Source organism: Musa acuminata, chromosome BXJ1-7, assembly GCF_036884655.1.
Source record: "Musa acuminata AAA Group cultivar baxijiao chromosome BXJ1-7, Cavendish_Baxijiao_AAA, whole genome shotgun sequence".
Classification (NCBI taxonomy): Eukaryota; Viridiplantae; Streptophyta; class Magnoliopsida; order Zingiberales; family Musaceae; genus Musa; species Musa acuminata.
In genome coordinates, this window is record NC_088333.1 from 31,875,364 (window position 1) to 31,903,216 (window position 27,853).

The 27,853-nt window shown below is 37.9% G+C and overlaps 2 protein-coding genes across 4 annotated transcripts; both read left to right on the plus strand.

The window, feature by feature from the left end:
- The first annotated feature begins 350 nt into the window (after window positions 1-350).
- Window positions 351-19,961, plus strand: LOC135679046 (uncharacterized). 3 transcript variants are annotated; one of them, XM_065192420.1, is made up of 18 exons: window positions 351-2,215; window positions 2,517-2,588; window positions 2,687-2,891; window positions 2,975-3,089; window positions 7,266-7,361; window positions 7,480-7,561; window positions 7,642-7,701; window positions 7,784-7,836; window positions 7,923-8,089; window positions 10,619-10,829; window positions 11,185-11,242; window positions 11,353-11,409; window positions 11,621-11,866; window positions 17,113-17,177; window positions 17,260-17,316; window positions 17,470-17,563; window positions 19,339-19,479; window positions 19,558-19,961. In XM_065192420.1, the coding sequence occupies exons 1-18, from the start codon at window positions 602-604 to the stop codon at window positions 19,669-19,671; spliced, it is 3,507 nt and encodes a 1,168-aa protein (XP_065048492.1). In that variant the 5' UTR covers window positions 351-601; the 3' UTR covers window positions 19,672-19,961. The 3 variants fall into 3 exon arrangements, with proteins under 3 accessions (XP_065048492.1, XP_065048494.1, XP_065048495.1); XM_065192422.1 differs by having other exon boundaries at window positions 2,714-2,891; XM_065192423.1 differs by lacking the exon at window positions 7,266-7,361.
- Window positions 19,962-20,202: 241 nt separating this feature from the next.
- Window positions 20,203-23,549, plus strand: LOC103973512 (4-coumarate--CoA ligase-like 4). Its single transcript, XM_009388092.3, has 4 exons — window positions 20,203-22,013; window positions 22,090-22,157; window positions 22,259-22,361; window positions 23,205-23,549. Exons 1-4 carry the CDS (start codon window positions 20,622-20,624, stop codon window positions 23,328-23,330), a joined length of 1,689 nt encoding a protein of 562 aa, XP_009386367.2. The 5' UTR covers window positions 20,203-20,621; the 3' UTR covers window positions 23,331-23,549.
- The last annotated feature ends 4,304 nt before the right edge of the window (window positions 23,550-27,853 follow it).

The following is a 27,853-nucleotide window of genomic DNA, read 5'->3' on the forward strand; positions in this document are numbered from 1 at the left end:
CCAAAACCTTTGTCCGTCTCGTGTTACAATTTAACCCCCCACGAGGCTCCTTTCTTACTACTCATTTATCAAGATACCCACGCGCTTGGGCTCATTTTGCAACCGGTTCACTGAACCGGCCTTCGATTAGGCTCGGCCATACCCGCAGCCTCGGTGTTGCCGTTTGACAAAACGTGGCCGATCACTTGCCTTTTGACCCGCCCGGTTTGAGCCGGTCCGGTGAGTAGATTAGTCACTCGGTATGTCGACCGGGTTCGTTTTGCCCCTTCCCATTTTATTTCGGCTCTCTGTGTCCTCGCTCCAATTGCTATTGTTATTATTTGAGGCTACTCCTATTATGATTATTATTAATGTTTTTCCTCGCCTGCCCGCTTCGTCTCCCCCTTCCAGAGAACACGCGGCCCCTCTCTTTTCCCTATCTTCTCCCGTATATAAATCGAGGCCAAACCCTAATTTTCCCAACTCTTTGACTCCCGTTTCCCCCCTCCTCTTCTTCCTCCTCCTCATCGGCCGCCGCCGCACATACCGCCGGTGGCCCCGTGGAACCCCTCGCTTCCGCATGTCATTCCGGTAACCAATTGCCTCCCGTCCGCCGGATCCCATGGACAGCGCCGGCGGGCCCCCCGATTCGGAGGATTTCGTGCTCCGCTCCGCCGTCCGCTCTGGACTGAAGCGGGAGTTCGTCTTTGCCCTCAGGTCCCAGGCCCAGCTTCCGTCTTCCCTCGGCCGTACCCGTTCCGGCAGGTCACCCGCCGCCCCAGCAGCTTTTCCTCCTAGAGCGAGCAAGAAGCGCAGGAAATCTGGTGGGGATCTGCCGTTGCAGACGGCTGCGACCGTGACGGATGTTGTGGATTGTGACGATGAGCCTGTCACGGATGTCGTTTCATCAGCGAACCAGACCCCCTTGGAAACCCTTGTGTCGGTCGATGTTTGTGGTGAATCTGCCGCGGAGGCCGCTCTTCCACGGATGAATTCTGTGGCTGCCCCAGTCATTGTGGATGGTGACGATGAGCCCACGGCGGATTTTGTTCCGTCAGCGATTTGGACCCCCTTGGCCACCCTCGTGCCGGTTGATGGTTGTGGTGAATCCGCCGCGGAGGCTGCTCCTCCACAGATAAGCCGCGTTGAAGCCCCAACCGTCGTGGATCGTGACGATGTGCCTACCGCAGATGCTGCTTCTTCTGCGAATGGTCCTGTCTTGGAAACACTAGTGTCTATTGACGGTTGTGGTGAACCTGCAGCGGAGACTGCTCCTCCACAGATGAAGCCCGTCAAAGACCCTACCGTTGTGGATCGTGACGATGAGCCCATATCGGATGCTGTTTCTTTAGCAAATGGTGGTATCTTTGAAAACCCCGTGTTGATCGATAGTAGTGGTGAATCTGCAACGGAGATTGCTGCTCCACAGGTGAAACCTATCAAAGTATTTGTCAGATCTCCATTGAGGGGCAAAGCTGGTGGTCTGTTGAAATCTCCTAATCGTTGGGTCCAAGCGTTAGCATCTGCTGCTGATGCACCAATTGTTCTTGATGATGTTGCTGCATGCAAATCGAATGGCATCTCCCTTGATAATCGTTGTTCTGTGAAGAACCAGATAGTGATTAATTGTGATGCTGAGTTGAATGTGGATCACTTGGCATCCAAGAATCAATTAGAAAGCTCCAGAGCATCACAAATTGAGGATACAGTACAAGTATCAATTATTGAAAGCCCTCCTCCAGCGTTGACAATGAATAATGAAGAACCTTTACAGGGAACACCAACAGTAATGGACTATCAAGATGGTGGAAAGATGGAAAATAGCCTACCACAGAAGCCTGTGAGGAGGTTTACGAGGTCATTATTGAAGGTTCCTCCTGTAGAAAAGGAAGGTCCAATAGCGATTATCTCTAGTATGGAAAGTGGTCATGACAGCATTATGGATGATGACAAATTTCCAGGGAAGCCCAACAGGAGGTCTGGTATCAAGTCTGAGGAAGAAGATTCTGGATCAGATGTTGGTGCAGGCGCTAGCGGTGAGTCCACTGGATCAGAGGGAACAAAAGGTGGTGAAAACTCTGTTAATGGGTCTTTGAACTCAACCCCAAAGAATAAGATGGAACTGAAGATGTCAAAGAAGATTTCTCTGACAAAGCTACCTGGTAATGTGAGGGAATTGCTGTCAACTGGATTGCTTGAGGGATTGCCGGTCAAGTATATGACATCCAATGGAAAGGTATGCTGCAACCTCCATAAATAGAATTCACAATGTTGTCTTGGTCTTCTTTAATGTTTTTTCTTGCTGAAAGAGATTTGGAATTAATCTTCTGACATCAAAAGAATCTAAAAGCCAAATTGTACTCTTTATTAGTTCAACTGGATCCTTTTGTTCTTTCTGTATGTCTTGTGCTTTATTTTATGGTCGACTTTTTGTCTATGTTACCGTGCTGGTCACTCTATATATAGTTATTCCTGTACATTCTTTATGGACACTATGATTTTGATCAGGAATTGTCTTTATGACATTATTATTACAGCAAATTGAGCTTCACGGTGTGATTAAGGGCAATGGTATATTGTGCTCTTGTGCTACTTGTGATAGCTCGATTGTAAGTATTTTCTCTGTTATAGCTTCGTGCTAGTTAACATCGTGTTAGATCAATTTATTGTTTTTTATTTATTTATTTTTTGGATGTGTGGCATAAAGGTTGTTTCAGCATATGTGTTTGAGCAGCATGCTGGCAGCACAAAAAAGCACCCAGCGGATTTCATTTACCTGCAAAATGGTAATAGCCTCCATGATGTGGTGAAAGCATGCCATGGTGCTCCTTTAGACATGTTGGAGGCTGCAATTCAAGGTGCAATTGGTCCAGTGCCTCCAAAGAAATGCTTTACATGTCAAAAATGCAAAGGTGATGTTTTCTACTTTGAGTTTATGAATTAATTACATTCACTAAGATTATTGACATGGTTGCATGCCACCAATTTTCTGTAGTGTCATTTTCCACTTCGCGTGTTGGGAAATTTGCATGGTTATGTGACTCGTGTCTTGAATTAAAGCAACTTTCGAGAACTCCAAGCCCACTCAATGGAGTGGTCAGCTCTACCAGGTGCTTCCTTTGTCCTGTGTCAAAGATTGGTTTTGTTTCTCTAGCTTTGTCATAAAGGAATCTGATCTATAATGCTTTGGGTATGTTTTGTTAGTTTACCCATCATTTGCTGGTGGTATGTTCTTGTTACTGTTTCTACTGTTGTACAGATCATGCTTTGACATTCTCAGATACTGAACCTGTGCTGGTACCTGGTTAGACCTGTGACGGTATGTCGGCACATGCTGTGGTCCATGCCACTGACCTAACAGGCTATCGGGCTGGTATGAATCGGTCTGAGTGAAACATAGAACCATGGTATAAACCAGTGATAACACGAGGCTCTCGGGCGTTCGCCTAGGTGCCCAGGTGAGATGAGTTTCGAGCACCTCAAACAGGGGTCAAGTTGGCATCTTCGATTGGGTGCTTAGGTGTGCCCCTAGGCATAGGCATAGGCATAGGCATTGGGCGGCCCAAGCATTTGTGTAGCCCATTGAGCCTCCTCGACACCCCATGCTGCCTCCTCTGCGCTTCTCCTTTTTCCCACCCCTCTCCTTCCCTCCCACTATTTCTCTCCCTCATCCGTAGTTGCCCCGTTGATCCTCCTGGATACCCTCCTCTCTCCTCTTCCTCTGTGCTTCTCCCCCCTCCCCTCTCTCCTTTCCTCTTGTTGTCTCTCCTCTACCATCGCCCCTACTGAGTGTCCCTGACGACACCCTCCCTTTTCCCTCCTTCATGCTTCTCCCTCCTCCCCTCTCTCCTTTAATCCCTCTTTCTTCTTATCCGTCATTGCTCCCAGCCTTCCTGACAGCCTCCCTCCATCTCTCTCCCTCCTCCTTTGTGCTTCTCCCCCGGGTAGGCCTCTGTTGCAATTAGACCATGGCTGTCATCCTCATGCCTCTCTCTACGTCTTCCCAGCAAAGCTGCCGAGCATCCTTTTTCTCTAATTCTTCTTTTTCAGCTTGTTTCTCTCCCCATCAGCCATGATCTCTCTTGAATTTAATGGTAATGTTAATTTTTGTTAATTATAGCCTATGAATTTTTTAAAGGATTACATTTTTCATTACTATTACTGTAGTTTTAACATCTTGAATCATAACAAATTTAGTTTTAGGATTGTTATTCGATTTGAACAGTGTAGTATTTTAATACTTTAGGGATGGTTAAATGAATTTACTTAGATGTAGTAGTGGTGATATTTTGAATATGAAATAATATTAAACTCATGTATTGTCAAATTTTTATTTTAATATTTTTCCCATAATTATAATTTTTTTATAAATTTTATATTGGAAAACGTCTTGTTTCGCTCAGGTGAGTGCCTAAGCAAACACTTAGCACCTTGAGTGTTTTGGAAGCTAGGAACCTTTTAATGACTGGTGCCTTTGACAACATTGGTATAAACTAAAATATTACTTGTGACTTTTTCTTTTTCCAAATCAAGAAACACAATCAATATATTGTATTGGTATACGAGGCATATTGTGTTCCTGATAATCTTAAGTGGCTCAAGGCAGCAAGTATTTTGGCAGAAAAAATTGAAATACAAATAAGAAACATGGTACTTCAACTTCCTAACTTTTTGTTGATAATGGAGTTGCTTTAATCAACAAGTTCACAGATTTTTTGTTGATAGGATGATTGCTAGAATTTAAACTTTGGGCAATAACTTCTTCCATTGTAACTTTGTCATATAATTTTATGTTAACTTTTGCCTTTCAATCATCTAATTTTGCTCAATCTTATTCATGAAAGTTTAATTTTGTCTTATCTTCTTTAGCACATCAAAATTTAATTATGCTCGCTTTCTGCTTGATAACATATCAATCAACTTATTTTATGAATTAGAAAACAAAATCTTGGTTTTTTTGTAGGATTTTTATTTTTTTATCTTTAGTTTTATACCTTATTTGGTCTACTTTGTTTAAATTGATGGTTGTTTGGTTTATCATAATAGTTATCACCATCAGTATTGTATACTACTTTAGGCTACTTATTTTGACTGATGGTTGTTTGGTCTGTGCATTGTATGTGTGATTAATCTTCTAATTGACTTAATTCTTAATATGTTAAGAAAAAGTAATGAGATCAATAACTTATGCTATCAACAATGAAATCAGTAAAAGTATGTTAGGAAAAGAACGCCCTTTAATGAAAAGGAAAATTTCCGACAATGATTGCACACATGGAGATAATCTGTGTACAAAAGAAAACAAAAATTATAGATAAAAAAGATGGAAGTTCTGCTAATATTTTATAGTGAGTGCTGATTGCGCATGGAAAGACCCTCACAACCTAGGAAGAAAATTAAATCTTTCCTAAAAAATTAAATTGGATTGTGTCAATGGCTTGAATCTGATGCCAGGGTGGCATTGGCATCTGTGTAACCGAGGCTTCTCTCATGAGGCCTCTCATGTTATAAAATAGTATATATGCTGTCTCAAAATGTAAAGGTGACATTGATATCTGTGTCACTAAGGCTTCTCCCAAGAGGCCTCTCATGTTATATAATAGTATATAATATATATGCTGCCTCATAATGTAAAGGAATAGAAAATTGATGAAATTTCATGTAAGAAACAATGATGACTCGTATGTTATATACAGTTATTTAAAAAGGCGCTCGGGCGAGGTGAGGCGAGGCCCAAGCGCCTCGCTTCATTTCCAGGCGGCGCGCTTCAAAGAGGCGCCGCCTAGGCGCTCGCTCGAGCCCAAGCGCCGGGCGCTTCGGGCAAGTGCTTGGGTTAAACTAGGCAACCGAACTAGCGGTTTAGGTCTGATTCGGTCTCCAGTGCTTTAGTTGGTTCAATTGAACCAACTAAAGCACCGATATCAGCGCGGCTTCCCCAACCCTAACCCTGCTCGCTGTCGCTGTTGCCGCTCGCTGCTCCCGCTCCCGCTGCTCGTTGTCGCCGCTATCGCTGCCACTGTTGCCACTCGCCGCTCTCGCTACCGCTGCTCACTTTTATCGTTGCCGCTGCCACTGTCGCCGCTCGTCGCTCCCGCTCCCGCAGTCGCTACCGTTGCTCGCTGCTGTCGCTGCCTCTGTTGCCGCTCGTCACTCCCGCTCCCGCTGCTCGCTACTACTGTTGCCTCTGCCGTTGCCACTGTCGTCGCTCGCCGTAGCCACTCCCGCTTTTCTCAGCACCCTCGGTCTTCCCTTACACTTTTCTCCCGCCTTTAACTGTATACTGTTAAAGGTATATAGTATACTGTTAAAAGTATACAGTATACTATTATACTGTATACTGTTAAACTGTTAATTGTATACAGTATAACACTATTATTTTGATTTTAATACTATTAATTTTAATATTATTAATTTTTAGCGCCTCATTTCGCTCGGGCGAGCGCCTAGCGCCTCGAGCATTTTTGGACCGTGGCGCCTTTTGGCGCCTAGCGCTTTTTAAATCACTGGTTATATATGTATATTGCTTTGAATCATATCATTTTAAATGTTCTTATTGAACTCATTGTATGTTGTACAGTGTGTTTGATGAAGATGGGTGGCATGGGTTGTAGGACATAGAGAATCCTAAGAACATATTATCAAATGGCACATGAAATGCTACTTATGCTTTCATAAATCGTTAATTCTGTAATAATGAGTTTGGTTGTAGTAATTTGTTTTTATTGGTAGGGAGATTAAGGTGAGGGATGGAGTTTGAATTTTTTTAATTTTATTTTGGGTGCCTATTGTTCCTTGTCCGTGGGTGCAATTTTGATACATGGCATAACAAACAATATGCATGAGCACATAGCTAATATGTTTATTGAATTTGTACTTGTGTGACACAAGGTGTTTTCTGATTCTGATTCTATAACAGTCTATTCTCCTCGTGAGACAAGTTATTGTATCTTATTTGTTGATCTGAAAATTGTGTTAAGGCTTGCTTAAGCTAGGACTTCAATATAGGGTGTTCTAAGTTTGTGTTATTGTATAATGCTTCTATGAGGTTTGTATGGTTGACTGTGTTTTGTTTGTCTTACATAGACTAGAAGGCTCTGGCCTTGAAAACTAGGAGTGTCTATCTTTCTGTATGAGTTTCCCTCTTTAAGGACGTGACTTCTTCTTTACATTGGTTAGGATAAAGCGTAAAATGTTCTTACATTCCGTACTTGCATTTTGCTCCTGTTTCATCTTTTATTAAACTTCTTTTTGTATATGCCCTTTATATGACTGGGGTTGTGGTTCAGGTTATCAAGGACAAGTTCCACACCAGACATGTCCAATAATTCATCTAAGAATTTATCATCAATTAAGAAAAGTAGCCTGGGAAGGTTAACCAGAAAGTTGGTACTTTAACTCCACTGAATATTATTACTTTACTATTTATTCATAGCATTCATATTATGTTTTATGCTCAATTTATGATAGATTTCTTTGTTTTCAATTTCTAATTTTTACTAGGGATCTGGGCTTGCACAAGTTGGTCTTTATGAGTGGCATCTTACCAGAGGGAACTGAAGTTGGATACTATGTTCGTGGAAAGGTTGTGCATTTTAGTGGTTAAATGTTTCTTATTATGATTTATCTAGTTGCTTATGAGGTCTGTTATAACAAATTTTGCAGAGGCTACTTGAAGGCTATATAAAAGATTCCGGAATATACTGTCGATGCTGCAATACTGTGGTTAATTATTTGCACTATCAAATTTACTAACTTCTTGGTCCCTATACTTCAAAGTTTAAACTTTGTTATCCTAACTGTGCAGGTCAGTCCTTCACAGTTTGAAGCCCATGCTGGTAGAGCTGCACGTCGAAAACCGTGAGTCAATGATAGAAGTTCCAAACTTTTTGATTAAACTCCTGCCATTTCTCTCTCCTTTATCATTTTTTATTTTTGTTCTACAGTTACAATAATATATACACTTCCAATGGAGTTTCCCTTCATGAATTGTCAGTTTCACTATCAAAAGATCGGAAATTATCAGCCAATGAGAATGATGACCTTTGCAGCATTTGTGCAGATGGTGGAGACCTACTCCTTTGTGATCTATGTCCCAGGGCCTTCCACACAGGTAGGTATTTGCTTTTGTTGGGATTTTTTAAATATATCTTAATAAGAAATACGTGCCTAAGTTATTTGAACTACAATTGATAGTTAATTAGTTGATTTGGATGATACGTAATGTACTTTGCATGACAACTATGACATCTCAGTTGCTTGGTTGAAATGTTAGGTCAGTTTCCTATTTTTTTGCTGGAATTACCTTGTCATGGTTACGGCCTAACATTTTTATAAACCTGGTAGATGTTTTTGAGCAAACTTATCCATACTTTTTTTCTCTTGTCATGGCTAACATTGTGCTTTACTAGGTGGACATGAGAATAGTGCTAATTTTTCAGCAGCTTGGTTGATAAATTACCATTAACTGGTGTGATGCTTCTTTAACTTGGAAGGTTGATCACACAATGTAGTAATTGCACTCAAGTAATAAGCAAGCTGGGTCGCTGTAGATTGTTACATTCAGCTTCAAAATGTTATTTAGATTAATCTGATATATTAAGAAATTTGCAAAGGTTGAATTCTTGAGGCTGAATTGTTGACCAGGTTCTGCTTATTTTGGTGACATTTATTTATAACATCTTAGTACAGTCCGATGTTTGTATGACCAAAATACATCATTTTATAAATTACTATACAAAATTTCTACATGGCTTGTGTGCTTTGCTTTTTTCTTTTTTACACGGTGATTTAAAAAGGCGTTTGGGCGTTTGCCTAGGTGCTTCGAGTGCCTTGTTTAAGGGCCAGGCGGCGCACTTCAATGAGAGGTGGCGTGCGCTCAGAGCCTAGGCGTCGGGCGCTTTGGGCGAGCGCCCGGTTGATATAAGGCGATCGAACTGCTTAAATTTGTATTAGTTGGTTTGATTAAACCAACTAATGCATGCAGTTTTATCAGCGCACGACCTCGACTTCCAACCCTATGCACGCTTCTCTCTCTGTTTTCGCCACCAACGATATCTCCCTCTATATTCGCCATAGACGATTTCTCCCTCTGCCTTCACTGTTGACGGTTTCTCTTGCTGCCTTCGAGTCTTCCTCTATCACCGAACGAGTCTTCTCAGCTTCCGCTGCTGTCCGCGACACGACTCCACTGTTGTTGCCTCCAACTGTCTACGACTCCACAGCTTCCGCTTTTGTCCATTGCTTGTGACTTAGCTTTCACTGTGACTTATCGTCGACTTCTCACTGCGACTTCTTCGGTCTCTACTCTTCCTTATTGTTGTTAATGGTAAATATACTATTAACAGTAGATTATTAATTACTGTTCAAAATAATCTTTATTTATTAGATTAATAATATACTATTTGGATTTTAGCACTGCTAATATTTGTTTTTAATTTAATATCATATTTTATTTAAATAATTATATTTATTAATTATATTATATATATATTTTATTTTTTTTAATATTTTAGAGCACTTCGCTTCGCTGAGGCGAGCGCCTAGTGCCTCGAGCGTTTTGGGATCTTAGCGCCTTTTAAATCACTGTTCTTACTAAAACTAAAAATAATTGATTGGAAAAATAGTTGATTGTTCCAAGAAAACACTGGATGGTATGATTTTGAAATGAAAAATCTTGTTAGTCTTCTAGAAGTTTCCATGTGTATCTGATTTGTTCTTGTTTGCTTCTTTCTGTCACATGCTGGCTTCATAACTAAAGTGGAAACAAGGGGGAAAGTTGGATGGTTTATGGACATCTCATGAATCTTTGTATTTTATAAAAGAAAATTTTGTATCCTTTGTTTTGATTTATATGGTTATTTATGTTATGGTGGTATCAAGGTGTCTCCTGCGACTGGTGGTTCATTCCATGCCACTGGAATAGGAGTAATGAAGAAAAATAAACAAACAATCAAACGAATAAGCCAGAAAAATATGAAATACTGTTATGGTCATTAGAGGGAAATGGAATACTGTCATCTCTCCATGCTCCCAAGCTCTCTTGCATGTCTCAAGCTACATCTTTTCTCTAGATCTTGTGGCAATTGGTTTTAAGTGGTCAGTGAGCGGTCATTAGATGGAAATGAAGGGTCCTAAGTGGGGGTCTCGTGTCTCTGTTAGTGAAGGGTTTCCAAACTTTAATCCTTAGAACCAAAGACTTGACAGTTTGATATACTGTTATGGTCAGGTTCTTGGCATATGATGTCCTGGCCTGGTCTATGTTGTGACCCCCAGAGTCGAGCCTAGGTTGTGGATCTGCTCAGTCTGTATTTCCCACTACAAACTTTGTAGGGCAACACTAGAAACCTTTATAGGATTATATTGATGTATAGTATCTTGGTACTAAACCTTTCTGCCTCAGTTAACAATATTAAGTTATTGTATTCATGCTTATTATTAACTTGTATGCTGTGAAAAGATTAAAGTAACTGAGTAATTGTTTTCCGTTTGCGTTGTATTTAAAGGGATATCAATGGTTGTTAATTAATAGGAGTTTGATTTGTGGGAATGATATCTTGCATGCAGTGATTTTTGTGCATATTTGGTTAACTAATATGGCTATGGTGTCATGCAGTTTTGATCCTTTTTATGCTTGTTGCAGGTTGTGTGGGTTTGCCAAGCATACCAGTGGGAGATTGGTACTGCCAGTATTGTATAAACCTCCATCAAAGAGAAAGGAGTGTCGCATGTAATGATAATGCAATTGCTGCTGGAAGAGTTGCTGGAGTTGATCCCATCGAGCAGATATTTAAACGAAGTATACGTATTGTCACAACATCGCAGACTGATGTTGGTGGTTGTGCATTTTGCAGGTTTGCTTTTCCACTAGACCTACTTTCCTGCTCCTTCGGCATTTTTAGACTTGCAATATCTTCTTAGTTCATAACAAACTAAGAAGATAGCTTTAATGCTCATATAGCTTTGTAGTTAAGGAATCAGGATTGCTGTGTTTGTGTTGGATCTGAACCGAATTTTATATGCAACAAATGTAAAGAGATTATTTCTTTCTGACTCTATCATTGTTATGCCATTACATCCATTCCTGTTGTGCTTTTAGATGTAAATTTTGTATGGGGTCAATCATGAAATAGTCAGTTACATAATTTTGATATTCTGACACATGCTTCTTTTTATTCTTCCTTTCCTAATTCTCTTTATGTTCTGCAGGAGCCATGATTTCAGTAAATCTAGATTTGATGATCGAACAGTTATGATTTGTGATCAAGTATGATTATGACTTCTTACAAAAAATTATTTTAGTATATTGTTTATTGTTCCATCTGTTCTGATTCAACTTATTTATTGAGTCCTGACTGACATTCGTAACATGTTCAGTGCGAGAAGGAATATCATGTGGGTTGTTTGAGGGAGCAAATGATGGCTGATCTGAAGGTGACACTTGGTCTTTCCCCCATACAAGGCATTTGTAGTCTTGTAATTTTAAAAGTTTAAGTAAAATATTTGACTGCCTATGGTGCCAATTGCATGATAGACAAAATAGTTATGGCATCATGTTGATGCCTAGGCCAAAAGAATGTCAGTTTTTGGCCTATTGCAGAATATATCAAAGCTGACTAGAATCAAACTTTGTCATTGATTGCAGGAACTGCCTGAAGGGGAGTGGTTCTGCTGCGATGACTGCAGTAGAATCTGGAACTCTTTGCAAGAGTTTCTTTTCCGTGGAACCCAACCGCTTCCAGAATTGAATACTGATATCATAAAGAAGAAATTGGAGAACAAGGGTGTAAATGGAGATGCTGATGTTGATATCAGATGGAGACTTTTAAGTGGAAAAACTGACACAGCAGATAGTAAACTATTACTATCAAGAGCAGTTGCCATTTTCCATGTAAGTGACCAAATGCTACTATAAATTGGTACTTATTTTATTATTCGTGCCACCATATCTCCTCTTCATAAAAGTTTAATCATGTTGAATAATATGATCTTACTAGTCTTTGAAACTCTTAGAGCTTAATACCAAGATGGTTTAAAGCATGGTCTGCAATTTCGTACCGTACCGGAGTTTCGACGTTCGCTCGATATAGTACGAAACTGTATACCGAGCGGTATATCACTCGGTATATATATATATATATATATATATATATATATATATAAATAAGATTATATATATATTTATATATATATATTTTTTATTTAAAGGCGACGTCGTGTAGCCTCGACGACGTCGCCAAACGTCGTCTTTTTCTAAAATATTTATAAATAAATAAATAAATAAATAAATATATATATATATATATATATATATATATATAATTTTATTATTATTTTTCATTCCACTTGGTAGCGGGTGGTCCACATATCGGTATGCCATCGGACCGGTATGTACCGTCCGTATCGGGCAGCATCATTTGGTATTGCTTACCTTGGTTTAAAGAATTGATTACTAGTTCATGTCTTGAACCCATTTTGGTAGTATGTAACTGTTGGTATGATAAGTTTTGATGCCCAACACACCAAAAAATAGAAATATAAAATATACCAGCATTCCCAAGCTCTTCTTTGGTATAAGGATTAGAAAGCCAAGGATCTTTGTTCAGAAGTGTTCCAAATCCTAGTTTTAGTGGGGATTGAAGTTCCACTAGAAATACATATTTTGCATTTGTTATACTTTTGAAATTCTAATCTGGGATTTTAATGTTCCATATTGTTTTTGTGTTTCAATGGGGGATTTATTGCATAATTTTTGTTTATTCTGGAATTTCCTAGCCCCTTATGCCTAGGATTTCCAAGTTCCAAGGGTATTCTTGGCACACAAAATCCCATGTTCAGATTGGCCATTATTTTTTAAATGCCTAATTCAGTGTGGGGTTAAAATTGTTTTTGAGTGAGATTCTGAGATTTTGAGGAAATACTTCATTAAATTCCCAATACTAAATAGGATCTTAAAGTGAACCTGTGGAGCCTTACAGAAATTGAATTGTCCCTGATATATTTAGTGCGGTTCATCCTTTCTTGTAGAAAAGGCAGAAACATGGTAGCTCCATGCCCTTTATGATGCACCGTATTTTGTGGATTCCCTTTTATTTGCAAGTGTCATCTATTGTTATCCATTTTTTATCTTCTTTGCCATTTACCCATCTACACTAGTATATGACTTTTTTCTTTCATATAAAGAGCAACCATTATTCATCTTGTCTATTGTTTATCGGCACTAACATGTTTGGTAAGTCAAGTTAGACCACCCTTAACAGAGATTGACATTTGCTCTAATCAGTGGGTGTTTTAATCACATATTTTCAGCTTCTTTGCCCACAATTTGTTTTTATATTATTCACTTTTTCATTACTGTTTCATTTTGAAAACTCATTTTCTCTCTCTTGCTATATAATGAATCCTAGGGTCTGCAAAGTGAACATTATATGAAGGCAGCTGAAATATTGTAGATTTCGTGTGTGGTATGTGAATGCAGGCATGTTTGTTGGTTTGCATTTGTGAAGTATAAAAGATTGTGAAACTAGTAACTTTAAAATTATCTATAACAAAATTGAAAGCAAGCTATTTAGCTATTATACTAGCTACGATATGGTAAATGGTGAACATAAGTAGATAAGTAGAAATATAGGAAAGAGTTCACACAAGAGATTAGGTAATGAAGCAAGGAGCAAAAAAATAATGGGAAGATGAAGCCTGAGAGGAACGGGAACAAAGGTGCGGTGTTGCAGGAGCTTGAATAATTTATAAGAAGCACGAGAAATAATTAAAATCTATAAGCAATGTAGTTTGGATAGAGGATGTGGAAGTAGGTGGGAAGGTGTACAGAAGATAGAATGTGTGACAGAATATGCTTCTCCATTGGGATCGGAACTATTTAGGGTTGGCTACATGGATCTTTTGTTGCTATTAGGATCAGCAAAAAGTCATATGTTTAATTAAATTTAAAATACCTAAGTTTCTATTTATAGTTTCTATTAAAGGGTTTCCTCTATCGCTCTTTGTATTACTAACATTTATTATTTTACCTCTTCTGACTACTACATCTGGAGGTCTTCTCAGCATATTCCCATACCATTTTAAATGATTTTATCTCATCTTATTCTCTTTCGAAGCGATACCTAGTTATTCATGAATAAAAGTATTTCTTTTCCTATTTTTCTTAGTAACTCTATACATCCATCTCAATGTTTTCATCTGCACAAACATTTTTTATATGTCTTTTCTTAAATGCCCAATACTTAAATCCATAAAGTAATGCTGGTCTCACAATTGTCTTATAAAATTTTTGTTTTTAATTTTAAAGGTATCTGATGATCACACGACTCCTGATGTATTTCGCCATTTTAACCATTTTGTTTTTACTTTATGAATAATATGTTTATCGGTCTCCCTATTTTGTTTAATAATTGAATACTAAAAGCTTTTACTTAATGAGACTTCTTGTTCATCCAATTTAACTATATTCTTTTGTTTATTTCTAGAATCACAAAAATTACATTTTATATATTTAGTTTTAGTTCTTATTTTAAAATCTTTAGTTTTTAAGGCTTGCCTCAATAGCTCAAGTTTATCATGTAAACGATTAGTAAAGATGTCTATCATGTAAGGGACTAGTAAATTCATTTATTATTTATGTAAAAATATAGTGACTTAATATGAATTATTAGTGTAATCCTATGCTAATATGAAACTCATTAGACACTCTTTATAGTTCTAACACTAATAGCTACATTATCATACATATCTTTAATAACATCAATATAATTAGTGGATACATTTTTTATAGAAATCACCATATAAATCTTTAGGTACTTTATCATAGACTTTCTCTAAGTCAATAAAAACTATATGCAAATTTTTTTTCTCTTTGTACATTTTCATTAATTATCTTAATAAATAAATAGTTTCTATGGTTCATCTTCCAAGCATGAAACCAAATTTATTTTCGAAGATATTTGTTTCAACCTTTATCCTACTTTCGAAGTTTCAGTAACTCTTTTTTAAAATTTTGTAGTATGACTTATGATTTAATTAATCTATAATTTGAATATTTTTTTATGTCACCATTATTTTTGTAAATTGGCACTAAAAAAATTCTTTCTTTATTCATCAGGATCGTTTTGAATCTCATGGTTTTGTTAGATAAGTTAGTTAATCAAGTTACTTCCTTATCCTATAAACTTTTCATACCTTGATAGGGATATCATTAAGCCCCACACTTTTAGCTATTTTTATCTTCTTTAATGCGTCTGTTGCTTCAGTAGTTTTAATTTTACAAATAAATATATGATTATTAAATTTACCACTATTATTTATTGTTAAATCTAAGTCTTGTGTGGAATATTCATTAAATAATTTATAAAAATAATTTTTTATATTTCCTTAATCTCATTTTCATTAACTAGTATTCTTTGATTTTCGTCTTTAATACATCTAAAATAACTTAAATCCTTATATTTTTCTTTTCATAGTGTTAGCAATTCGATATATTTTTTTTCGCATCTGTAGTACCTAATTTATTATAAAAATTATCATAAGTTTTATTTCTTGTAATACCAACAATGTTTTTAGCCTTTTTGATAGATTTTTTATATCTTTTAAAAATTTTCTCATTTTTATAATTTTGTTAATTTTTAAATCATGATTTGTTTAGTAAAAAATATTTTTTAAACTTCCTTCAACTACCACCAATGCTCTCTTAAGGTTGTACCTGTACTTTTAGTTTCACCAAGAATTTTTTTTGTTAAGCTTCTAGTCTTATTAGCCGTAGTTCAAATAATATTAATATTATCTTCATTTAAGTTCTAAGTCGTCTATCTATTTATCTTATTCTTAAAAGTGTTTATATTATCATCTTTAAAATTTCACCATCTAGACTAAGCAGTTGTTTTACTATTTTTTTCTTCTTCCATTTTTTATAGTAAATATCTAATACCATTAACATATGTTGATTCGTCAAATTTTCGCTAGGTAAAACTTTACAATTCTTACAAATAACTTTATCTATCTTTCTAGTGAGAAAAAAATCTATTTAATTATAGTTGTGACCACTCTTGTAAGTAATGAAATGTTTATCTCTCTTTTTAAAGTGAGTATTTACAATTATAAGATCATATGAAGTTACAAAATCCAAAATCATACCAGCATCTTAATTTCTCTCCCCATAATCAAATTTCCCATGTACTTCTTTATATTCATCATATGTTTTCCCTATATGACCATTTAAATTTTCTTCAATTATAAGTTTTTCGATTATAAGCATTCATTGAATGATATCATATAAGCTTTCCCAAGATTATTTTTTAGTTTCATCATCCAATTCGACTTGTGGGGCATAAACACTAATGACATTCAAAACATCTTATCTTTTCATAAATTTTAGAACTATAATTCTATTTTCAAATCTTTTTGCATCTACAACATTATTATTAAGATCCTTATCAACAACAATTCTACACCATTTCTGTGTTTAACTTTTTCAATGCACTAAATTTTAAATCTTGTACTATCAATCTCTCTAGATTTTTTTCCTATTCACTTAGTCTTTTGTAAGTAAATAATATTTATTCTTCTTTTGATCATAGTGTCTATCAATTTTAATCCTTTCCTTGAAGGTGTTATTATATTCCAAGTTCCTAACTTAACTCGTTAATCTTGGACTAACTTCTTTATTCTCATTGGTCCAAAGTAAACTGAGAGAACTCTTGCCTAGTTGTCACCACATCCGAGTTCTGATATTTGGGCGGCACCATTTGCAATTCCGAACACCTAGGCGATGAAGGTTCCTCGCGTCACTTGTGTGACAACCTAACTTTATATTGAAATCAGTTAAGATCCATGATCATGAGATCTGACATAGTTTTACGTTGCTTATTAGTGACCCAATGGAACCTTCCACCTTCATCCAGGCTTGGGACTGACATTGACAGTGTTGATGAAAAATATTTGTTATATGATTAAAAATGACCAGCTTTCCGCTTGCATGATCTATGCTTCTACACAAGTAGTAATTGCTAGTTCAATATTGTTTCTTCTGTAGTTTTCATTGTTTTGTTTGCCTTTTTAGGTGATTTTTTCTGCACAAGAGTGCAATGAAAAATATTGTTAAAATTGTTGCAATTATTTTTTCTGTAGGAGTCGTTTGATCCAATTATTGAGGCTACAACAGGACGAGATCTTATTCCCTCCATGGTTTATGGGTATGATATTTAACTGTTTTGTTCTAATTCTGTTTTCTTAATTTCTTCTCCCTGCTAAATTTTATTGATTTCTATCTGATAGGAGAACAGTGAGAGACCAGGATTTTGGAGGAATGTTCTGCGCCGTTTTAACTGTTGGGTAAGTGTCATTTCTCTAATCTGTAATATTATAACTTTATGTTAACTAATCTGTAATATTATAGCTAATATTATAACTTACCTGAGTCATTTCTGGAGGAATGGTCTTTGTTAACTAATCTGTAATGTTATAACTTTATGTTAATTGGTGCAGGTCATCTGTTGTGTCAGCAGGAATTTTACGTGTTTTGGGAAGTGAGATTGCAGAACTACCGTTGGTTGCAACAAGCAGGGAACACCAAGGACAGGTGAGTGGATGCCACTTAAGTGCCTTTCTGTTATCTGAAAGCCTTGTAACTTGTATCTTTGATAATTTTTAACCACTAACTTGGGGCAGTGAATCCTATCTTGGATTGGAATAAATTCAAATGCTGATACTATTTTCAATTTTGAGGGGTGCTTATTGTGAGATCAGTTGTTTCAGTTAGTTGATTATGCTGCTGTTTATATTTGTGCTAATAGGTATTGTTGGTTTGCCAGGAACCAAGTACAACGTCCAGCTAATTTTTTCCGTATAGGCATTGAGGCATCTAGTGTTCTAGGATCCTGTTTCAGAAATCTACTGTTGTAGAACTACTCGAAGAAACATAAGTTTTTGGACATTTTTATAGGTGATCATTAGGGTACCAAATGCATATATTATGTGAGTGAAAGATGAACTATAAGAGAGCCACGGGGAAGGAGCTTGATGCACTATGCTTTATGCTCTAATCTAATCTTTAGGGTTAATATACATTTAGTAGCAATATGATGTGATAAACAACCAAAAAAGATTTTACTTTCTAATGTATTTAAAAACACTTCTAAATTAGCTGGTACAATGTATTTTTAACTTAAAAACACTTTCAGGTACAATGTATTTAACTACTAAATACACAAATAAAAACTGATAATAAGCTAATAAAGACCTTTACAGTGTAGCAGAAGAAAGATGGGAACAACTTAAAAGTGCCAACTAGAACTTAATTTCTTATTCTGAATCTAGAAGCATCAATTTGCTTTTGCAGCATCATGCTCCATATCTTCTTTGTTGGAAAGTTTTAATTGATTGACCTATAACATTCTCTATCTGGTGTACTTCAACCTCATTCAAGTAATCATTTTCCAAGTTTCTCATTTTTCACATTCGACATTGAACTTGTTATATCCCTCACAACATTTATTAGAAGGAAGATGAAAATTTTGAAGTTTTGAAGTGAATTTCAAGTTATAAAGAAACTGATAGCAGGCAAATGTTCCTCCCCGGGAATACAAAGTGTGAGAGATGAGAATGATGGTGGGAAAGAGATAGAAGTTACACATAGGAAGAAAACAGAAGATAATGAGGCGTTTTACTCTATGATTTATTATCTACTTAACTGACCTTTTCCAGTTCCAACTAGTTGCCATTCCTACCTAACTGGGACTTCTCAAAGAACATTTGCCTGACAACCTAAGGGCACATTCAAGTATGTTGAACTGACTCTATAAACATTAGACAGAAATCTGTATCATGATACCTGAAAATCTTAAAATAATTGGATAAAAATAATTGTACAAACACAGAAATTCTTTGTAGTAAAAAAATAATTGTAGAAACACAAATACTTTGTAGTCAATTAATTGTAAAATCCTAATTTAGAATACACCTAGTTGTAATTTGACTGAAACTTAACAAGAGAAATACTTTGTAATTAAATATCACTACAAACACAGTATGTTTTAATTGTATCCAAAATTGTATGGAATTAGCTCCCAGTTTTTTGTTAGTTTTTTGGGTCCTTCATCGGGTAGCACTTCTGTCATTGTAAATATGATACCAATGCCATGGGTCCAATTGTTATGATTTGGATTGTGTTACATGGTGTATCATGAGGCTTGCTTGTTTTGCATGGAACTTTTTGTAGCATACAAGATTTCAAGGGCATGGAAAAAGAATCTTCCCTTGCTTTTTTTTTATATATGCAAACTTCTGAGGTCCTATGGTGCTCTTTACATGCCTTTAGAAACATTGAAATCTGACTAATTTATGTTCATCATGTAGGGTTACTTCCAGTCACTTTTTTCGTGCATTGAGAGACTGCTGGGATCTCTGAATGTGAAGCATTTTCTGCTCCCTGCAGCAGACGAGGCTGAATCCATTTGGACCAAAAAATTTGGGTTTACAAAAATAACCTTGGACCAGGTAGGTGATCGATCTCTGGTAGTAGCATGTGGAGATTTTTGGAAATAAATAACCTGTAGATGTTGATTTGCCCTGCAGCTGCATCAGTTTTTAAATGGTGCTCGAACAACAGTCTTCGAAGGGACATCTATGCTTCACAAGTCAATTCCAGCTATCCCGGTTTCCTCACAGGTGGAGCCAGCAGTGAACTGAAGGCAGTGCTGAAGCATGCAGGCTATTTTTTGTTTGGTCATGCTGGAAAAGCCGTGGCTTTCTGCACTGTCTTTTCATATTTTTATGTACATACACAGGGTCTCCTATGTACAGGAAGGGCCACCCTTGAGCAAATTTTGAGCTGGAGCAATCTTCGTATGCAAGTTCAATAGGAACCATAGGATTCCTTGAAAGGAGTAGTGAAATTTACTGCACATACGTAGAGGAAGATGATATTGAAGTGTTCCGGCATATCTTATTCTGAGTAATGTTTCTTTCTTTTTTTTTTCCATCTCTCTCTTCCTCTCTTTCCTTCCCCTCAAGTCCTAGATTCATGTACTGTAATTGTGAGAATGTAAATTCCCAAGGGCTTTGTTATTACCACTCAGGAGAACATTTCCCACTCACAATCTGGTTTTCCATTCAAGGTGGTGAGATGGGTACGTGACTCCCCTGTCATCTGGAACGGAAATTCTATTTGGGAGTCCTGCACAGGGTGACCTTCACGGATTGCGTGTGATGGAAACATGCTGCTTACCTGGTGTTTCGTGGTCTTCATGTTGACCTTCGACCTTAAACCAATGTTTGGGTCATGCCGGCTTTCAGATTACTTTTTCTTCGCTGTTTGATCATTCAGATTCACTGGATTGACATGTACGCGACATATGTGACGTCCGTGAAGCATTGATCGAATTGTTTAGATGATGGAATTAAATTGACGCTCGAGTGAATGTTGAAAAATAAGCTTAATGTGAGATGATGGGCCACCTGCAATTTCTTGGTTCCATCGGCCGGCATAAGCAGACAACCACAGGTCCTCAGGGCCACCTGCAACGGTTTTAACGCCCAGCTCATGTCTTCTTGTTCGATCCAAAATTCCAAATACAAACACCGGAAACATGGAGAAGACTTCTCGATAGCTAAACGTCCGCTTGTCACCAACAACAACGATGGACGCGCCTACGCCGGTCGAGCACTTGAAGCACGAGGAGGAGGATACCCGGAGCGGCTTCTGCCCTCGTTCAGGCATCTTTCGCTCCCTCCACCGCCTCGCCCCCCGCCATCGCCCTCCCTCCGACCCCTCCCTCCACGCTGCCTCCTTCGTATTCTCCCTCCTCCCCTCTCATGAATCGACCCGCCCCGTCCTCCTCGACTCCACCACCGGCCGTCGCCTCACCTTCTCCGACCTCCGCCGCTCCGCCCTCTCCCTCGCCGCTGCCCTCCACCACGCCTTCGGCCTCCGCCCTGGCGACGTCGTCCTCCTCCTCTCCCCCAACACCGTTCTATACCCCGTCATTGTCCTCGCCGTCCTTGCCACCGGCGCCGTCCTCTGCCCCGCCAGCCCCCTCCACACCCCCGCTGAGGTCGCCCGCCAGGCCCTCGACGCCGGCGCCACGCTCGCCATCGCCGCTCCCGAGGAGGCCCACAAGGCCGCCGCCGCCATCGGGGTCCCCACCCTCCTCACCGAACGGGAGCCAGGGGACCCCGACGGGCCGCCGTCCGCGGAGGAGATGATGGAGTGGGGCGACCCCTTGGAGGCGCCGCCCCCCGCTCGCGGGCAGTCCGACGTGGCGGTCGTTCTGTATTCTTCGGGTACGACGGGAGCGCCCAAGGGGGTGATGTTGACCCACGGGAACCTTATCGCGATAGTGTCGCTGCTGCGGTGGTCGGCGGAGGTGAGCGGGTCGGAGGGTGACGTCTACCTGGCTTTCGTTCCGATGTCCCACGTGTACGGCATGGCGTTCTTCGCTCTGGGGCTGCCTGCGGCGGGGGCCACCACGGTGGTAATGCGGCGCTTCGAGATGGGGGCGGCGATGCAGGCGGTGGCGCGGCACGGGGTGACGAACATCCCGGCTGTGCCACCGGTGGTGGCGGCCTTGGCGAAGTTCTCCGGCGGGTGGGACCTGTCGGGTCTGCGGAGGGTGGCGACGGGCGCGGCTGCGGTAGGGGCGGAGGCGGCGAGCGGGTTCCGGCGGCGGTACCCGTGGGTGGAGCTAAGGGAGGGGTACGGGCTGACAGAGAGCGGCGGGGCGGCGACGTTCTCGGTGGCGGCGTCGAGGCGGCCGGATGGGAGGGGAGTGGGACAGCTGCTGCCGGGCTTCGAGGCGCGGGTGGTGGCGGCGGAGGCGGGGGAGAGGGCGGTGGGGCCCGGTGGGGTCGGGGAGCTTTGGCTGAGGGGGCCCACGGTAATGAAGGGCTACCTGGGGGACGAGGCTGCCACGGCGGAGGCGTTGCCTGGCGGTGGGTGGCTGCGCACGGGTGACTTGGTGCGCTTCGATGAGGATGGCTTCTTGTTCGTGGTGGACCGCATCAAAGAGCTCATCAAGCACAAAGGGTACCAGGTAATTGCATCGCCATGAACAGTGCGCGCGCACACACACACAAGGAACGGAAGCTGATGCATGGAATGGATTGCAGGTGACTCCATCAGAGCTGGAAGCCGTGCTTCTAGCCCATCCTCACATACTTGACGCTGCAGTAGTGCCGTGAGTCTCACACTCTTTGGTCGTAGCTATCATCGACTCTGCGGTGATCCATCATAAAACACAGATGTCCTCATAATAGTTGTTGTTGGAGTACATTGCAGGCTGGAGGATGAAGAGGCAGGTGAAGTGCCCATGGCTTATGTGGTGAGATCACCTGAGAGCCAATTGACAAGTGAGGAGATCATCCAGTTTGTGGCAGCTCAGGTTCAACTCTCTCTCTCTCTCTCTCTCAACATTATTAGGTCTGCAGTAATTTGGATAGATCCTGGAAGCACTTCTCCATTGACAATATAACATAACACAAATATCATTCAAGAGTGACTGCTGTAATATCATCAGCTTCGTTTATTCTTCCTGCATTAGATGAAATCCATACTATCTCAGACCATGAAAGACTGTTGATCTCCCAGGAAAAAAAAAAGCTTGTAGCCTCACTTATCATTAGATCTGAGGCTCTGGCCAGTTTCTATTTGTTGTCATTTATTTGCTCGTCTCCGTGTGTTCATCCACTGGAAACCTGTCACTCTTAACATTCGAGTTTCACCACGAGATCTTAAGGGTTCATTTGTCAGATTTTACAGCTTGATATCTTGCTAACATGTGACATTATAAACCAAATCACTATGACACTGAATCAACATAGCAGCTTCATAAGGAATCATCAACACTGTTTCTTGGATGGATCTATAATTCATCACCACGAGTCTCTCTGTTCTTGCTGTATGTTCAACAAACAATTCCATTTGTCACTCTGAACTTGTTAGAATGCAAAATGATAAAAACTAGCTTATTTGATTATTGATATCTCTGTTCCAAGTATAATTCTCCAGTATCTAAATTTCTCATCTCTCAGCTAAGCTTCTTGATGAAGTGGCTTAAGTTCCACATATAATGATGAATAATCTAAGAATGTCTTATCTTATTATCTTTAGCTTTTAGATGAGACTAAAATTTAACAACAAAACTGCACACAAATGATGAGTAAATTTGGTGCATGTTAAACTGTGGCTTCTTCTATCATGGATTGACTGTCCAAAATTTGATCAGGTGGCACCCTACAAAAAGATCAGAAGAGTTGCTTTCATAAGCACCATTCCAAGATCACCTGCAGGCAAGATCTTAAGAAAACAGTTGATGGATAAAACCCACCCTGCCATCTTGCCAAAACTGTAGCAGCTTTCTTCTTTCAGGTACAACTTCTATCTACTGCAAGCTCAGTTGAAACAATTCAGATTGGTGATGAATACAAGTCGCCAACTGCTGGCATATATGATTCTTTCATACATGACGGGCAATATCTATCGTATCAACTATTTTGGTATTCACGTATTGCGTTTGTGTTTGCTGTACTTGCCGTAAGGTAAACTTAAAAAATTAAATGATGGCTTATTCATGTTCTAAATATTTAATATATTTGCAAGTCTAGAAGATATAAGTGGAACATCACAATGAGGTTATTTTTACTTAAATCCACTGAATAGACTCACAATGGTGCAATGGATTCTAAATTTCTGATAGGAGGTTACTGCTACAGGACAACCCTCAAAAATCAGAAACACTTTGCTGAAAATTCTTGCTATTAGCAGTGCCAAAGTATTAAATGACCAAAGATACCTTCAAGATCATGCAGAAGTTTTGTCCTTCGTAGTTCAAGAACTGCTCCAGTAATGCAAATGCAGACATATCTTAGTTGCGCAATTGAGATTTGCCATATTCCTTAAATGTGTTGTCACCTCAGTTATTATGTATTCTTCACCAAAACACTTTCTGGTTGCCGAAGATGAACTACTTACTCTCAATTGATTACAGAACAATCATGAAATCTAGATCAAATGCTATACGGTATAAGGTCAATTAATTCGTCTTAGTTCATTTCTGAATAATTACAATTCATTACCTTTAACTTTAGCCTCAGAATCTAAAATAGCAAGCTTGGTGCATTGCTTATCACTGTAACAAAAAATTAGAGGTGCCGACTTTTGGATTTTGCGACTTGAATCTGAAGCAAACCTTCTGCACTCTGACCAGAGCTTAGAAATTTCAAGTAGTTTCTTTTCTCAGAGAGAACTTTGCTTCACAATTCCATACCCTATGCCCTTCTTATGGTCAAAGAATAATACACGTGTTAGAGGAGGTGGCAGTAGTGGACTCTTGCAAATTCTGTGACATTAATGCGTAATCGACACGTTATTTATTGATTCTGTAAGCATAAAGCTATAAAGCTATATATAATGTGAAATTTTTTTGATTAAAATTAAATAATAATAAATCAGATTTACGATGTGCATCGATATCATCTAGAAATAACTTTATCAAATCTATAGGAGGGGTATCATTTTCCGATCTGAAAAACCACTATTGATTTGCAAGAAGAGCTAGAGTTTCTTTCTCCTCTCTTCCTAAATTTTTATAGTACTACTTAGATTGATTGATTAGAGACAAGGAGAATGAGAGAGGAACTGTAATCTCTCAATGACGATCATATATTTACGTCCGTCATATATCATGTGTCGAACACATCATATATTGTTTAGTCCCTAGAAGTCATGTTTATATATAGGCGATAACAGAGGGTCTAAGATAAGTAATTAGAAAAGTTTCTCCCATCAAAAACATCTTCTAAGGAATCCTATCTTAATATGAACTTTCTTTCTATTGGCTATAACTTTCATCGGAATCTAATTAGTCTATAATATATCTTATCAATTAAACAAAGCTACACAATCTAACATTCTCGGTCCATTAATTGATAAGATATAAAAAAAATTAAAATTAAAATAAATAAAATAAAATTTGTTTGAAAATAATTTTACCTAATTTGATTCTGAAAATTTTGAAAAGCATTTTATACATGATCACGAATTTTAAAAATTAGTCAATAAATCCAATAAACATAATAATACTATATTAAGTTCAACTATCAATATGAGTTATAATTGTTATATGTCATCGATGTTATACTCCCTTCTATGTACTATAACATTGTTAGCCTTTCTTAATATAGTCCATAATGACCCTTGTAATTTATCTTCTTAAGACAATCATATTATTACATTCAACTATAATATACATAAATATAAACATAAATGTAAACAGGCTAGTAAAAATAAATAATTTAATTAAGTAAAATAAATATCAATAATAGTAGCCATATAATATGTATCACCGTATCTTTTTTGGCTTGCTCACAAGTCTCATTCTAATAACATATTCTATATATATTTTAGACTATAAAGCTTTAGTAAATATATCAGTAATCATCATGGTGGTGCTCAGGTTCTCAATTGGTACTTGTTGTTTCTGGACTCTTTCTCTAATTATCAAATACTTTATCTCGATGTGCTTAGAATCATTAGAGTACTTACCATTCTTAAAGAAGAAAACTATTGTAGTGTTATCACAAAATATCTTCAACGATATGATAATTGAGTCGATTACAGCCAAGTCTTGAGATAAAATTTCATAGCCACAAAGCTTGATTTATGACCTCAAAGTATGTCATAAATTCAACTTCCATTGTTGATGATGCAATAAGCGATTGTTTTACACTGTTTCAAAAAACTACCCCTCCAACTAACATGAATATAAATCCTGAAGTGGACTTCCTACCGTTGAGATAATTTACAAAATATCCTATCACTTCAAGTTGATATGATCTCTTGTATGTGAGTATATAATCTTTTATCCAATGCAGATATTTTTTTACTTTTTTTGCAGCTTTCCAATGTTCTATTTTTGGGTTGCTTTGGTATCTACCTAGTATTACAATTGCAAAACTGATATTTAATCTTAGACAGGTTTAAGTATATAATGGACTTCCAATTGTGTATGCATAAGGAATATCATTCATTTGATTCTTTTCTAAGTTATTTTTCGGGCATTGGTTTTGATTGAATTTTTCACATATAGTAATAGGTGTATTATTGGCTGAATAAAGCTACATATTAAATCTCTTCAAGTCTTACTCAATATATCCTTTCTGAGATAGTCCTAATAATTCTTGAGATCTATCCTTGAATATCTTAATGCCAATAATATAGATTGCCTCAGTCATATCAACCATTTTAAAATTTTTATTAAGAAATATCTTGGTTTTGTGCAATAAACCAAAATCACTATTAGCAAACAAAATATCATTCACAAAAGACTAATATAACAAACTTGCTTTCACTAACCTTTAGATATATGCACTAATCAATAGTATTTTCTTTAAATCCGAAGGAAGTAATAGTATCATAAAATTTTATATATAATTAGTTATCCAAATAATTCATATAATATGCCTCTAAAATTCTACCAAAATCGATCTTTGGTCAATTTTGCCTATTCTTTTTTCATCCCTTCGGAAATTGATTTCAACCAACATCATTACTTTCAGTTGAGCTTTACATTATTGCTTGAAATTCTTATATATTCTTGTCCTTCAATTATTTGTATACTTGCATATATCATGTAAAGTTCATGTTTGTGTCGCAATGTTTCATATAGGCACATGCATTCCGTTGATCCACATGTGTTTCCGATATGTGCCAACTTTATTGTTCATAATGCCCCTTTTGTACTCTGGTGTTTGTGAGATTATTTAGACCTTTGCCAGAAATGGTAAAAGGATTATCTAGACCTTTACCAAAAATGGAAAATGGTATATGCTTAGAGCCCACGATGCTCTACCGGCCCACATTGGCTTCATCCAGATGTGGATGGATGACGCTCCCAAACATGAGAGATTATGTTTGGGATCCCACTTCACCTTCTATCTATTTGATATGATATCCATAGCTTTAGTTATACTCTTCTATGTGTGCTTTGGATAATAATGAAAAGTATGCAATGTCAATGCGATGTTGAGCTTCTATTTTGCATTTGTTCTTTGATGTGTTCCGAAATGTTTCAGTTGTTATTGATATACTCCGAAATGTTTCATATGTCATTGATATCTGAAAGGCTCCTTACATCTTTGATATGCTTTGAAATATTTCATATGTCATGGACATGCTTCTTATGCCAATGATATGCTCAAATTAGCCCTTACTCTATTGTTATGAACAAAACATACTTCGAACGATACAACATTATAATTCTGCATTCGTCGAGTGGCTATTTTTGAACTCTTGTATCTCTGCCTTGTATTTTGAAACCTTATTTGTTCGAAAATGTCCTCTTTGGCACGGATATGTTAGTCACTTGTTGAGGTTTATATGTTCACTCTATTGCTATATAATTTTTTTCAGGATAGCTTGTTGCTCGCTAAAATGTTTAGATTGGGCCAAGGCAGTGGAAAGCTAGAAGACTTTGGGTAAACCTTTATTGGACGATATGTTTTTGTTGTATAAGTGTACTTGGTATCTAATAGAATGTTTATGGTAAATATGAACTTATGAGTTTTGTAAATATTTAAAAAGTACCTCCTTTTGGGAATGTTAAGTTAAAATTATGTAATGATATAAACATGTGGTACATGTTGGTTTTGTGATTGTATAGATTTTCACAACTATGGATTTATGATATGGTTATGGTTTAGTTGAGTAGGCTTTGTATTTTATGAATCATTAAGTGATATGATGTATGATTATAAACTGTATAGGTTTTGTGAATTGTGGATTGTAAAGGTAAATTCTGACTTGAATATTTTCTTAGTATCCTCAAATATGTGTTTGGATCTTGGATTGTTTGTTGAATTCTAATATTATCAATTT

Excerpts from the sequence above, each read along its gene's own strand:
- LOC135679046 (XM_065192420.1), top strand. The coding sequence starts at position 602 with ATGGACAGCGCCGGCGGGCCCCCCGATTCGGAGGATTTCGTGCTCCGC. Across the intron at positions 2,589-2,686 it reads CTACTTGTGATAGCTCGATT|GTTGTTTCAGCATATGTGTT; the intron begins GTAAGTATTTTC and ends TGTGGCATAAAG. Across the intron at positions 3,090-7,265 it reads GGAGTGGTCAGCTCTACCAG|GTTATCAAGGACAAGTTCCA; the intron begins GTGCTTCCTTTG and ends GTTGTGGTTCAG.
- LOC103973512 (XM_009388092.3), top strand. The coding sequence starts at position 20,622 with ATGGACGCGCCTACGCCGGTCGAGCACTTGAAGCACGAGGAGGAGGAT. Across the intron at positions 22,158-22,258 it reads CTTGACGCTGCAGTAGTGCC|GCTGGAGGATGAAGAGGCAG; the intron begins GTGAGTCTCACA and ends AGTACATTGCAG. Across the intron at positions 22,362-23,204 it reads TCCAGTTTGTGGCAGCTCAG|GTGGCACCCTACAAAAAGAT; the intron begins GTTCAACTCTCT and ends AAATTTGATCAG.